The sequence below is a fragment of the Sminthopsis crassicaudata genome, chromosome 2 (assembly GCF_048593235.1).
Source record: "Sminthopsis crassicaudata isolate SCR6 chromosome 2, ASM4859323v1, whole genome shotgun sequence".
Lineage (NCBI taxonomy): Eukaryota > Metazoa > Chordata > Mammalia > Dasyuromorphia > Dasyuridae > Sminthopsis > Sminthopsis crassicaudata.
Window position 1 is genome coordinate 236791511 of NC_133618.1, and position 15016 is coordinate 236806526.

Consider the following 15016-nt stretch of genomic DNA (forward strand, 5'->3'; position numbering starts at 1 on the left):
ATGCAGAGTAAGATGAATGATTTATATAATAACACCAATATGTAAAGACAAACAACTTTTAAAGACTTAGTTACTCTGATCAAAACAATGATCGATTACAATTCCAGTGGATTCAAGACAATGCTATCCATCTCCAGACAGAGAACTAATGGACTCAGAATATAAACTGACCATATTTTTTTAGGAATTCTAATGTGAATTTTTGTCAAGAAGATAATGAACAAACCATAAGATAATCTATAATCTATAAACAAAAAGATTATAGAATAATACCAGCAAAGCAAAAATACTAAAAAATATATTAAAATATAAATAGTGCTAGAAATTTGATAGATAACAAATGGAGGAAAATTCTTACTTAGTTTAAAAGATTTTGAAATAAAAGCAGCAAAAGCAAAAGATACTTGAAAATATATACAGAAATAGAACAATACAAGAAAGTCCCAGTTAAGGTGGATAATTGACATTTTCAAAGAATTTAAGGAAGAATTTGAAAATTGCAACAAAAAAAAAAAAAAAAAAAAAAAAGTGAGGAGAAAATGTAAAAAACAACTTAGTGCAACTAAAAAAATGCCAGAAAAAAAATTTAGGGTTTTTTTTTCCCTCTACTCCCTTCCCTGCTTATAATAAGAACCCTGTGGTGAGCTGGAAGGAGTGAGGAGAGTTAAACATGTGAACTGTACCCTTTGACAAACTCTTGAGTAGAGAAAATATTTATATACAGTTTGAAGGTGGTATGGGTTTAAGAGAAGCTCTTGTCTTATTGTAGATAATCCATTATGCATTACTTATTTATTTTTATTGATTTTATATATATATAAAGTAAAACACTGCATATATCATACAAGTATATCTGTTCCTATGGGAAGCTGGCTTCTTTAATGTCAAAGTCACATGAATAGGGCTCAATGAAATATCATAAATTCAGGGAAGAAGACAGATTTCTACCCAGTAGGGGCTCAGCGCTATTTTAATTAAGTTAATATTACTAGCTGGCCACTACACAGAGTTTGACAGTACCTTGGTCTTCCTTCTAAACGTGGTGAAATGTAGAGCTGTCAAAACAAGCATGAGGCTTTCCCCAAGGTATGACACTTTTTGGTATAGATCAGGTTCATGACTAAAAATGCCATCTTTGGTCCAAAATGAAATATTATTGCGCCATAAAGACCAATATGCCATCAGGGACCATAGATTTCTAGCTGGAAAGATCTTGGAGGTCATCTAGAATAACCCCTTCCTTATGAAGATGAAGAAACTGAAGCACAAAAAGGTTGAGTCATTCGCTCAAAATCATATAGGTAGTAAATACCAGAACCAATCCTCAGAGTCTCGATGTAGTGACTCATTTTTTCTGAAGGCTCATTGGTAATTACTGTCATGGAATAACAGATATCCAAAAAGGTAGGAAAAAATACAGGAAAAAAAAGGTATGAGAAGACAACATGCCTATATTGAGTCAATAATGTCATCAATATTATACACAGTGTTGATGAAGAAGCAGACATTGAAAAAGGCACAAAGATTTAGGAGCCAAAGGCCTGAAATCTAATATTAACTGCAACATCTATAGGACACTATACTCTGGGACATTGGTCAAGTCATTACCTTCCTTTGTCAGTCTCTATAAAGCCGAATTAACCAAGGATTCTGTGCAGACATATTTCATTCTTATTAGCATATACAGTGATTTCCCCATACTTTAGTAAAGTAGTTTTTATATTCTAATTGGCTGGCTGAGCTGGTAGCATACTCAAGAATTGCTACCAGAGAGAGGGCAAAGAAGAAATCTCATGGTCCCAAAGGCACAATCTTCAGAAAATTTGATAGTTTCCAGTAGAGAATCCTAGGGAAACTGCCATTTGGAAATGTCTGGGGAGCATTTCATCACAGGCATTCAAAATCAAATAGCTTTAATTTTACTCCCATCTCCATGGATAAACATGACAGTTCAAACTGAACCATAACATGTTTCCATATTGACTCCCTCCCTTCTTAAATGCTGCACTTGCTTTGCTGTCTTTCACACAAGCTTCCATCATGACATTCAATCTGACACGATTTCTGTTACAGATTAGGATGTCAATCTAGAGAGAGCAATTAAGGCCTATTCTCAGAGTGGATGATCCAGAAGGGCCCACAGGCCATTGGAATTCCCATTCCTACACTTTTATAAACGTCAGAGAGGCAATTAGATGTCAACTCGACTCCCCTGAGGTGCTAGGACAAGTGAAAAACTTCATTCTACTACTAATTTCCCCAACTGGCAGAGGATGATTATTCTAATTATGAAATGATTTTTTTTTTCTTTTGTAAATTGCTAACATATTCCTCAGAAATCACACACTTACCTGATGCTACGACTGTGCCAGCCCAGAGTGTATTCTCTATACTTAAGCTCTCATTGATGGGAGGGTCACTGTCTTCCTGATAAAGATCAAGATGGAGACATATTTATTTATCAAGCTCACAGAATTCCTACATTCCCCTCCCACACTATATGTAAAGCAATGAAAGAAAGTATATAGGAATCATAAGAGAAGACTTTAAACCTGTTGTCATTCTTCTCTTTGAGGGTTTCACAAAATTAACTTCAATTAACATTTATTTAAGCACTTTCTGGCTAGATGCTAGACATGTACTATAGATACAAAAACAAAAAATTAAATAAAAGTCCTTGAGGTGCTTATATGCAACTTGAGGCAGGGTAGAACAAGGATAAAATAGGAAAATGTAAAGTAATTTGGGAAGGGAAGGGAAAAGGATTCACAACTACAGCAAAAAGTTTTGTTTAGGAGTTGCTCCTGAGGAGTTATATAGGATCTTGGGGGGGGGGGGGAAACAACAGTAATTTTAATAGAGTTAGAAGTGCTTCTATTTCAAGTATGTGACACAGCTTTGTCTTAGAGATGGGGGATCCAATATAGAGTTTAGGGAATTTGTGTAACTAGAAAGTAAAGTACAAGAAAGTACAAGGAATATAAAACAAATCTGTAAAAATAGCTTGCAGCTAGATTGTATATCATTTTATATGTTGATTTGAGGCATTTCTATTTGTCCTGAAAGCAACAAAGAATCATAAAGATTTTTAAGCAGGGGAATGATATAATTAGATCTATGTTTTACAAAAATCATTCTTGCAACCACATGGAAGATAAAATAGAGAAAGAAGAAGCTAGAGGCAGGAAAATTCAATTGAAAACCTCCTGCAACAGGATATGTAAGTTTAGAGAAGATGATGGGTGAAAGACATAATCAACGAGATTTGTCAACTAGTTGGACCTGTGGAGTTAAGGATGACTTGTAAGATACTCATCTTCATAAGAATGATAACTTAATCCAGGGGAACACATGAGACAACCAAAGATGTATGGAGAAAGAGCCTTGTGGTGCACACATATTCAGCAAGGAGAAGTTAGTGATTCAATAAAGAAGAAATTGAACAGGGATAAGTAAAATTCAGAGAGATCCCAGCCCCAGAAACCAAGGAAGGAGTTGTAGGGAGAAGGGATGGATGACAACATCCAAAGCAGCAGAGAGATCAAGGAGACTGATGGCTGAATAGGACACCTAACTTAACAGTTAATCATCATCATTGCTAGAATTTATATAGCACTTTAAGGTGCTATAAGATTTGCAAAGTGTTCCACAAATATCTTATTTTTTCTCTCCCAACATGGAAAGTAGATGCTATTATTATCCCCATTTTGCACGTGAGGAAACTGAGGCAAACAACAATTAAGTGACTTGCCCAGTAAATATCTGAGGTCACATTTGAATGCAGGTCTTCCTGATTCCAGGTTCAATGATCTGTTCATTGTGTACCTAATGGTCTCATAACTAGTAATTTTCATAAAAGCAGTTTCTGTAGAATGGAGGGGATCCATTTTACAAAGTTTACAAAGTTACAAAGTCATTTTACAAAGAAATGAGTAGGAATTGAGGAAGTGAAAGCAACAAGTATAGCTGATTTCTTCCTGGGAGTTTGACTATGACAGGAAAAAGATAAAGGATGATTACTGGAGGAGAGAATGGCAGAGTTTTTTTAAGGATGGGGGAGAACTGTGAATGTTTGTAGGCATAAGAGCTGATAGATAAGAAGAGAATGAAAAACATTATAACTAAAAAAGCAAGTTCCCAGACATAGTAGTAGGAGGTAGGGCACAATACATTAGCTTTGATAGTGAGAAAGCCATTTCCTTCCAAAGCCATCTACTTTAAGCTCCTCCATTTCCCCTATAACATAAAGCTCCCTCCATCAGTCCCTCTCTTCTCTTCCTTTGATCAAGTCTTTTTTTTTTTCTTGCTGAAGTAGAAGGGAAGATTCTCAGCTGAGCAAGGAGTGGGGGGTGAAGGAGAGAAGTATAGTACAATGGGCTTGAGGGGAGAGGAGGAAGTTTACATAAGCAGAAAACCAAGTATCTAAGGAAAGGGGGAATAAACTGTAAAGGAATACCTGCCACTAACAGTAGAGGAAAAAAAATAAACTATAACCTCAAGGTACTGAGAGTTTTCAAGTTTGGTCTCACATATTAGAGGATACTCCAATGATGGATCTTGAGTTTTACAAAACCCATTATATCATAGTGCGGCTCTCTCCTAATTCTCCTTTTATACTGCCTAACCAATATTTTTCAACTCTTTTGCTGGACTAAAGACACTAGACTTCAAGAGAAGGAAGAATCATGGATACCAATTTGCCTAGATCTCTCTTTTTTTTTTTTTTTTAATCAGAAATTAAGAACCAGAAAGGGAAAAAACAATTGCAAATAATAAACAGCAGAAGTAGGATTCCAATCCAGATGCCTCTGACCCAAGTCCAGTGTTCTCTCCCACTGTACCACCAAACCTTATGAAAACCATCTATTGTAATTTTAAAAATATACTTCAGCTACTTTGGAAGAAGCCCAAGTGATAGAAAACATTTAAGAATAAAAGAGATCAATTAAAAGAAGCTGTAAAAGAGATGAAAGCCCCCAGACTTTGAGTCAAAAAGATCATAACACTTGAGCAATTAATGTGTTTTTTTAAGTTTCCTGGCAAATAAATTGAAAAAGGAAAGCACAAGTTACATAGATTTCATTTTGACAACAGAAAGAAAATGCATCTATACACACAAAAATTTGTCCTTGAACAAGAAATCAAGAAGAAATTTATTGGGTGGGTTCTTACATAAAAGATACAGATTGACAGTGATTATGACACTATTATAAGATTATCATTTATTTGAAAATAAATCAAGGTCAAAAGAAGTAACTTGCTCAAGATAAGATCCTAATAAAGAAAAGAACCTAGACTTAACTGAGATTTTTTGTTTCCTAATCTGGGGTCCTTTCACAATTGCTCTACTTCAACCAGTTTTATAAAAGGCAGAGACTCTACTATCTACTGTTTATAAAGAAAGAAGATGTAAGAACCTCATGCCACTTACTGCAATAAGAATCAAGGGATCTGAGTTCCAAGTTCAGTCTCCACCAAGAGATCTATGTATATTACATAAGTCATTTACAACCAATTTCCACTGTAGAATAAAGAAATTGGATTAGATGATCTCTAAAATCCCTTATATCTCTAGAAAGTTCTTGGATTCAAAGATCTAATGCAGTATAAATATTTAACTGTTTGGTTATATAACACCATGACAATCTGCATAGCTAACATGGCTTTGTAGAGAGCTATAAATCTCCAATGAATTATAAAAAAATAATACTGACTTCATCAAATCAACAAGCATTTAAGCACTTTGTGCCAAGGACTATAACCTAATTAAGTGAAACACTGTCTAACACTGTAAATAACAAAAATGTTGCAGATCTGAATGGATAGGTAATGTCCTCACCAAGGCATTCCCTGTATCAATGAAATCTTTATCTCTATTTCCAAAAACCCTACCCCATTCTTTTATGCACTCAAAGATAATGCCATTAGCAATATAAAGGTACATTTATAATATTTTTAAGGATTTTTTCCATATATATATTTTTTTCTTTTATAACTTACCCTTGTAAAAGTCCCCACAAAGTTATGGATGTCAATATTGGGCTCTTCAGCATAGACATAGGATCGAATTTGAAGAAGATCCTTTTAAATAGACAGAGAATAAAATCTTAGAAGTTGCTCTAACAGCAAAAACTCTACATTCACTAAATATCTGTTCAAAGAATATTTTACTTTATTAAATAATTCTTTTGCTTCATAACAGGCATTCATGTCAAAACATTATGAAAATCTAATTTGATTTTTTAAAAGAATCTTGCCACTTACTTGTTGAGACCTGCTTTCTTCAAAATTTTGAAAGTGACCCCCCAAAAAATCTTGCTTTTATGATGACATTGAACCTGGATCTGTGATTTCACTAGTGCAAGGAACTTCAAATGAGAAAATTTGTTCTATGAATGCTTCTAGACACTAAAGCTTTTACACTTAGAAAGTCACCTGGAGAATACTGAGAGTTTAAATTACTGCCAAGGGTTACTTAGCCAGAATGTGTCAGAGGCAAGACTTCTTCCTAACTCTGAGACCAGTTCTCTCTCTCTCTCTCTCTCTCTCTCTCTCTCTCTGACATCACATTGCCTGCTTCCTCATGATGACAAAATTTAATAGTTGTGGCCTGAATGTATTACATATCTTAGAATAACTGAATTCCAGAATCTTTTAACTGGATGGGAAATCGCATGCCTTTCAGTTCTCATCTGAATAATGATTCCCTCTACAATATTCATGACCTAATAGCAATGCAGCCTTTGCTTCAAGATTTCTGGCAAGATAGAATTCCCTATCTTCATTTCTAGAGCTCTAGCTTTTATTACAGTCTACCTCATACAGAGCATAAATCTACATATCACAGGTACATTTAGGCCCAATACATCTCTCCTTCATATGATAATCTGCTTCTGAAGTCAGTTACTACATACCATCTATCATACTAGCCAAGTTGTAAGACTACAAAAAGCCTGCATTTAAACCAGCACAGAGAACTTCAGTCAAAAGTTATTTCTATGGCATTTCACTGTGCACACCAAATAAAGAGGTTTTCCCCCCTCTATCTCTTCCTCCTGCTCTCCTAATTCTTTCTTCTTTCTCTCTCTATCTCCTTTTCCCAGTGCTAGTACTAAGGACTTAGAAATATTACCAGTGATTAATGCAAACAATTCAGATAGATGAAGTTTTCTCCTTTTTAGAAGCTCCTTCACTTCCTTTAGTAGCTTGTTCAAATATTTAAACATTCTTATCATCAGGTAGCCTCTTTATATTACATCGAGGTGGTCCTTAAAATCTCAAAGTACACCTCAGATGCTCTCTCTGTAAAGTAAATGAGTGCAATTTATGGAAAAATTAGAGGATATTTCTTTTTTTAAATGAACTTTGCTTCCTTACAATGCACTAGAAAATAAGACATTACTTTGTAAAAGCTAAAGACAGTTTATGCTCTTGTTCCTGTTCTCCTCCCACTCACTCCCATCTACCACCTGCCAAAAAGATTCTTTTTTCAACTCTGTGCCCTATAAGATATGGATATCATTGTTTTTTCCTAGAAGTGACCCAAGAATTTTTTAATTTTAAAAAAGTTACAAAAATGATGCTATTTAGTTCTTAAAGTTTTTATGAATTGCTAAGGATAAGCTAGTTAAACAAATGAAAGCATTAAAGATAATGGTACTGATACTATTTAAACTTGCCAAGTCCTAAAAAGAATAATATAAAAGATTATGATACTGAATAGGGAGAACACACTGTTCAACGTTGTCTTTCTGGACAGGAACTTGAAATTCCATGCAAGCTACTCTATAATCGTTTAACACAGGATTCTGAGAAGGTAAAAGGGAAGAAGAGGGGAAGAAAAGAGAGAGAAAAGGGGAAGAAAAGAGCAAAGAAAAGGAAAAAAGAAAAGGAAGGGAAGAAGAAAAGGGGAGACAGAGGAAAGGAAATGAAATAAAAGAAAAAGAAAGAGGGAAGGAGACAGATAGACAGGAAGGAAAAGAGAAAGTACGAAAGAGAACAGAAGGGAAGATGAAGGAAAGGGAAAAGGCATAGAAGGAAAGTTTAGAGGTAAGGTAAGGAAAGGTGAAGAAGGAAAGAAGGGTAGAGAGAGGAAAGAAGAGAGGAGAACAGAGAATAAAAGTAGAAAAGTCAAAAAAGGTGGAGGACAATAAAGGTTAGGAAGGAAGGGTATACTCACAGCAGCAGTGGGTAATCTTTGTGTACAAGCCACAGGCAAGCGAAGTTTCCAGTCTGTCTCCCCATCTAACTGATCGGTCCTCAAGAAGCAAGAACCTACAAAATTTCCACATGTCATATTCTTTTTCAACTAAAGAATCATTTCATCAAGCAACAAGCATGCTATTTATCATCAGGAATACCAACAAGTAGCCTCAGAATAGGACCTTAAGTTCTAGTGCTATTCAAAGACCAGTCATAAGACCACCACATTGCATCCCACTCTCACCTCTAATGAGTTGCTTTCTCTCCATTACTAGATTTTAAGGGGAGTAAAACTTGCTACTACAGCAGTGAAAACAAAGAATTAGGCTCATTTTTACCACTAATAGTTTGTAATACAGCAGAATACAGTGCAGTCTCAGAAATCCAAGTCAAACAGAAGTTGCCATGAAGCATTGATCTATCACAATTGATTAAATGATAAGACAGTGAATCTTGAGGATGAATTCTTTAAAATCAAAGCCTTTACTCTGTGATCATGCATTGGGTATTTCAAAGAATACTCTATAAGGAGCCATGTGAGGTCAATACTAAGTTGAATATCAAAGTCAAGAAGACTTGGGGTTTAAAATTCATCTCAGAAACTTCTTTATTGGTTGTGTGTCTCTGGAAAAATCATCCAACCCTTCTGAGCTTCAATTTCCTCATCTTAAAATGAAGATAAGAACATGTACTTCATAGCATATGAAATCAAGTGAAATATTATTTGTACATGAGTAATAAATATAAAAATATGCTTTGCATGGCTTCACATGTATAGTATTATAAGTTGGAACTCAAAATTTTTAAATGAATATTAAGAAAAAATACTATTTATAAAGCATTAAGAATTATATAAACAGGAGCTATTATTATTCTATAAATAGAAAAAATGAAGAGAGAAAGGAACTAGAGCTGTAATTTCATTAACAAAAGGAACTCCCAGGTGAAGATACTCCTTGTACCAATGCAGATATACAGACTTCCCTATAATTTATAATTTATACATTTTTATTATATATATTTATGTAATTTGTTTATGTTTCTATAACTTATAATAGTCTTCTACAGTTGCCTTGGACATTGAGAGATAAAATGACTTGCCCAGAATCAAAGGCCTAATAAGTGACAAATGTAGGAGCTAGGAGCTATCTCTCTTCTCCGTTACCCCAAGTTGCTTTACTAGTACTAGTATTATACATTAATCAGTGTATACACACACAATGACCCAGAAATCTTAGTCCAATTTTAAGCTAAAAATAGAATTAAGATTTCTGAGATATGTGTGTATGTGTATTTTCACACTGGCATATATATTACAAGTAAATATATATATATATATATATATACATGGGCATAGAGATATATCTGTGTAGACTTTTAGATGAGCATGTGTTTTTATACACACATACATATATATTACAAGTTTAGTGGCTATTATTATTACTGCTGCTATTACCAACACTAAGAACTCCCTTTACTAAGCACATAAAGTTTTACAACAAACTTTCTTCACAATTCTGGAAAGCAAAAATTGAAAAGAAAAAAAAAAAAGGGGGGGGGGGGTTAGTATACTAATTTTCCAAATGAGGAAATTGAAGTTTACAAAAGGTGAAATGATTTGCCTAAAGTCTTACAGCTAGTAAGCAATCAAGTCAAGACTCTGTTCCTCCTCCCACTCTAAGACTAATCTCTGTCTCTCTCTCCCTTACTATATATGTGTGTATACAAACACATACACACACAAAATACACACACACATACATATTCATATAACCCCTACTCCCCAACTCCTTCCTATTCAGTTCCCCCCTAAGACATAGAAGGAAGAACCCAAATCACCTAGGGCAGCCCACAAGAACCACAAAGAAAAATAAATTCTGGCTTTCAAAGGTTAAAAGATTTCTAGAATCATGCCTGACTATCAGTCACAAGAAAAATGGCATCATTTATTCAGAGCATCTTAAAAATATTAAAGTGGAGAGATTTCAAAGCCTGTTGGTAGAAAGATGGGTGAATTGTGGCAACGACACTGAGAAAGGGTTACAACAGCAGCTATAGCCAGCTGAGCCATTCAGTCAAGCAAGCACAGGCTATCACAATAAACAAACGGATGGGCCCAGGAGAGGTGGAGGCCCTGTCATTCATGAGGAGCTTATGAAAAAGGGAGTCTTTTTCCCCCTGGTTCTTTAATGCCATATATCACCACATCTTGAAGGAATTTTCTAGGAGAAGAGAGACAACTGCTGTTTAAAGCCTCTATGTTAGAAACACTTCCTCCTCCACCAGCTCCTGAAGCTAAGCTTAACTCAGCCAAGAGGAGAGTGATAACAGGCAGTATTTATTTAACTCTCCATGGAACGTGAGCCACTGTGTGACTTTGCCAGCTGTGACTCAACGTGGGTCCAGCCAGTTGTATCTTTTTAATTATCAAAATCTAACATCACATAAATCACCTCTACAAAGAAAAGGAAGGGGGAGGGGAAAGACTAGTCCATCAAAAAGATGTTTTTGATTCATCCCTGTGACTCCAAAATTATATCTACTTCTGTTACATTTTCAAATTATTGTTTTGCCAAATAACCACTGAAAGGTTAATGGTTATTTTCAAAATTGATCCCAGATGTTTACCATTTTTTTCTGATGTCCTCAGGAAGATCATGTCAGCAGGGACCCGTTGGTTCTGCATTATGAAAAGAAAGAGTGTTATTGTGTACACATGTGCATGCTCTGTCCACTACCACCCTCCTCCCATTGCCTATACCCCACCGAAGAAAAAAAAAAAATTAAACCCACAGTCTCTTTTAAGTTTGCTTCTTTGTCAAACAAAGATTTAGGGATTTATTTTGTTTTGAATCTGAAAAATCTTGCAAGTTGCTGCTATTGTACTAATCCACCATAGAAATCCGATCACAGGAAGGGAGTTCCTAGGCTTCCAGAGAATCCAACCATTACCTCCAATGATTCCCATCAAAGGATCACCAGCTTAGAGCTTAAGGCAACTATTGGCTTTCTTCCAAGGAGTTCTCTATTGGTAATACTACAAATACTCTTTCTATATTTTAGTTCCGTTTCTACTGATTTTCTTGCTTGATTTTTTGTAGGGGAAAATATAAATAGAGGGAAAAAGAAATATCAATGACTAATGAAAGTCATCTTCTGAAGGAAGGGAAAGCAGAAATGGTAATATAGTATAATTATAAACAGAAGCAGCTTAAAAAGAGGGGGGTATGCACTTCTGTCTGAAACATCTCACTCTCCTCTGAAATCACATTTGTATCATCTAGTTTAATCCTTTTGAAAAGGGCATGGCCATTTTCTTCAGAAAAGAGGTAAGACACAATCTTCTCTGACTAAATATTATTCTGCTGACTTCTTTGCACTCTCCTGCCATCCCCCACATGTCTTAGACCCCCCACGTTTATAAAAACATTGCAAAGAAATTAAGGCAATAACAAGAAGATTTTATAAATTATTTACTGTAGTTCACCTTAATGAAGTTTCATTAAGGTAGCAAAGTTTTCAAAAATATTGGGGGTTTTTTAAGTATGTTCCAATACCATCATTTAAATCACTTTATGCTATACTTCATTCACCACAAACATTTGTTTATTAAACAATGCCAAAATATATTTAAAGGTGGAGAGCTATTAATACTACAAAAGAAAACTTGAACATATAAACTACATATAGAATCATAGATCTAGAGCTCAAAGCAACCTCAAAAATAATCTAATCTTTATTTTGTAGATGAATAAACTGACATGCAGGAATGTTAAATGACTTGTCCATATATAGGTTGTATACATCAGTGGAAGAATTTGAATCCAACTCCTCTGAATCCAAAATCAGTGTGTATTCCACTGAACAAGGTTATATGCCTATTTAAACAGCAGCTTTCTGACTAAAATGGGTAACTCTATTATGTAAATAAAAGTTCTAGACTGCAAAAAAAAAAAAGTAACCAAAATTGAAAATCAAAATGTTGGGATCCTCTACCATATTATTAAAGAAAAACATCTGACTAATGAGTACACACAGACTGCAGAATTCCACCTTCACCAACCTCCTACCTTTGCTCTCCAAGCTTCTAATAGGGTAGAAGATAAAATGTGTCCAGGAAAAGAAATTATATTTAATACTAAATAGCAATTGAACAATTAGTTTTTCAATCCACAAGTTACACATTCAGATTAACTGAAAAAAAAAAAAAAAAAAAAAAAAAAACTTGGTACATGCCAACACTGACAGAATTTCAATAGTCACATGTTTATTTTAACCTTTTCAACGATGATAAGGTCTCCCACTTGGATGCCAGAACTCTTCACCTTCACTGTGCCTGTGGAGAAGAAACAGCCTCCATCAGGTTGAAGCCAAATCTTTCACAAAATTCAATCCAGCTCAGCAAGTATTGAGCAAGTGTCCATTGTGCTCTTATAACTCAAACACACATGCAGCATTCACACAAATTAATTATAGAAAGCAGTGTAAGACAGACAAGAGTGTGCAGAATTTAACATCACAGAACCCAAGGTAAAGCCCTACCTCTTCTTGTGTGACCTTGGCAAATAGTTTAACCTCTCTGTAACTCAGTTTCCTCATCTGTAAAATGAAAGGATTGGACCAGATGAACTCTAAGGGTCCTTCCAGATAAGTGTTTTTTTTAATACTTTCCTCAGAAAAGATTCACACTGAGCAGAGATTTCTTTCTTAATTTAAAAAAAAAAAATCCTTTTCTGGTTTCGTGTGCTTTTCCTAAAAAAATTTTAACCACCAAATAAGATTTTCTTAAATGCCATTTCAATGCTTCATGATTCTGACATAGACTTCCCAGGGAATTCCATTCCTCCTCAGAAGAACTGCAGTAGTGGAGTAGTATTCTACTCGATTTTCCTAACTACCTGCCTGTGTGATATTGGACAGGTAATTTATCTGCACTGAATTTCAATTTCTGCCTCTCTAAAATGTAGTGATTGAATTAACTGATCTCTAAGGGCCCTTAAAACACTGACACTATCATAAGATCCCTTCTAGCTCTGACATTCTATCATAGTAACAAGTGAGTCAAGATTATAATCTATATCCAACTTTCAAAGAAGAATTGTACAAAATAATGGGCATGAAGATGAAAAAGGAACTATGAGGGTAATCTGTTAGGCTTTAGAATTACTAAGAAGAGCAGAGACTGAATTTAAGGAGGAGACTGAAGGTGAAGAACTCCTGCTGAAGGAGGATTCAATTTAAAGGAGAAAAAAAAAAGGATTGAGATAGAAAGAAATGAGGAAGAAGAGGAGGTGGAGGAACCTAAGAAACAGCAGCAGTGGAAGGAAGAGATGAAGAACGAGGATTCACAGAGAAGGCAAAGATTGTTATCAAGGCAAAATAAAGCAAAGTAAATAACACACATTGGTAAAATAGGCAAAAGATTAGCAGAAAGTAGGGAAAGAAAACTGGATGTGATTTTTAACCTGGTAAAGAGACAGCTCAGGACATGAAATCATGACTCCTAAGCACTTTCCAACCCAAGTTCTACAGATGAACTGCCAGAAAGAAAGGAAGGGATGATGATCATATTTCCAATAATTATGTATAAAAAGGTGATTTTGCATAAGTCCAAGTCACTTAGTTTCAACGCTTCTTAAACTTTTTTTTCTTGTAACCCCTTTTTGCCCTAGACATTTTACATAACCTCAGGTATATAGGTTTATAAAGCAGTTATTCAAATCAAATATTAATTGATAATAAATCATAATTTCATGACTCCCCACACATTCAGTTATGAGACCCCATATGGGATCATAAACAATAGTTTAAGAAGCTGGGACCTAGACTACTAAATGAGATTATAAACTACTACTTCTTTAGATATTGAAAAAACTGGTAAACACAATTGTTGAGTGATCCTTAAAAGTACTACAGGGTTAGGGGCAGCTGGATAATGCAGTGGATAGAGTACCTGCCCTCGAAGTCAGGAGCATCTGAGTTCAAATCCGACCTCAGACAACTTAATACTTCCTAGCTGTGTGACCCTGGGCAAGTCACTTAACCCCAATTGCCTCAGGGGAAAAAAACTACTACAGGGTTGGTAGTGAAAGAGTGAACTCAAGCCAGATCAAATTTCCCTATAGAACTGACTATTACACATTTACTATCACATTCCTTAGGAAAAGGTTTTTTCTCCAGGTTTCTAAAACACAGAGAGACAGAGATAGAGACATACAGACACAGACAGAAAGAGAGAGAAAATAAAGACTGAACTTCATTTAAAAGGATAGCTATTATAGATGCCAAAAAAATGAAATTTCAAATTTATAGATAATTGAAATTCAATAACGTAGCAAATTTAGCTAAAGTTTTAAAATTTAAAGAACCATTGCTACAAATTTCCACAAAAATACATCAGATCAAGAATTCTTATCTGAAATGAGGAAAGTTGGTTGATGGAGAGATGTAACAGGTAACAATCATCCAAACAGTTTTTTTGATATAAGCTATAAAATTATCATTCTAATCAATTTGATACCAAACACAACACTGAATGGCTTGATCTATTTGCTTTAACACTAAGCAATATCTGGAAAGAGAAGAAGTCATCATTAAGAGCCAGTATGGTTTCTACAAGGACAAATCAAGACAGACTAAGCTTATTTCCTTTTTTGTTTTGTTTTGTTTTGTTTTTTTAACAAGATTATTATTTGGAAAAATCAGTGGAACATTATAGATACAATTTACCTTGATTTTCTTAGAACATTTGATAACTCTTTCAGGAAGTGAAAAAGAGAAAAATTGGGAAGGTGGATAACAAAATAATTAAATT

The 15016-nt window shown here is 34.8% G+C and overlaps 1 protein-coding gene across 2 annotated transcripts in view; it reads right to left on the bottom strand.

Annotated features, from left to right (window-relative positions):
• The window catches only part of ATP9A (ATPase phospholipid transporting 9A (putative)), a 148527-nt gene that overhangs the window by 78611 nt on the left and 54900 nt on the right, over nucleotides 1–15016 (bottom strand). For both annotated transcript variants that reach the window (XM_074288613.1, XM_074288614.1), the window contains 5 exons: nucleotides 12480–12538; nucleotides 10831–10882; nucleotides 8180–8274; nucleotides 6001–6081; nucleotides 2352–2427 (listed from right to left, as the gene is read on the bottom strand). In XM_074288613.1, the coding sequence (XP_074144714.1) occupies nucleotides 2352–2427; nucleotides 6001–6081; nucleotides 8180–8274; nucleotides 10831–10882; nucleotides 12480–12538 (363 nt within the window). The remainder of the gene's footprint in view (nucleotides 1–2351; nucleotides 2428–6000; nucleotides 6082–8179; nucleotides 8275–10830; nucleotides 10883–12479; nucleotides 12539–15016) is intronic.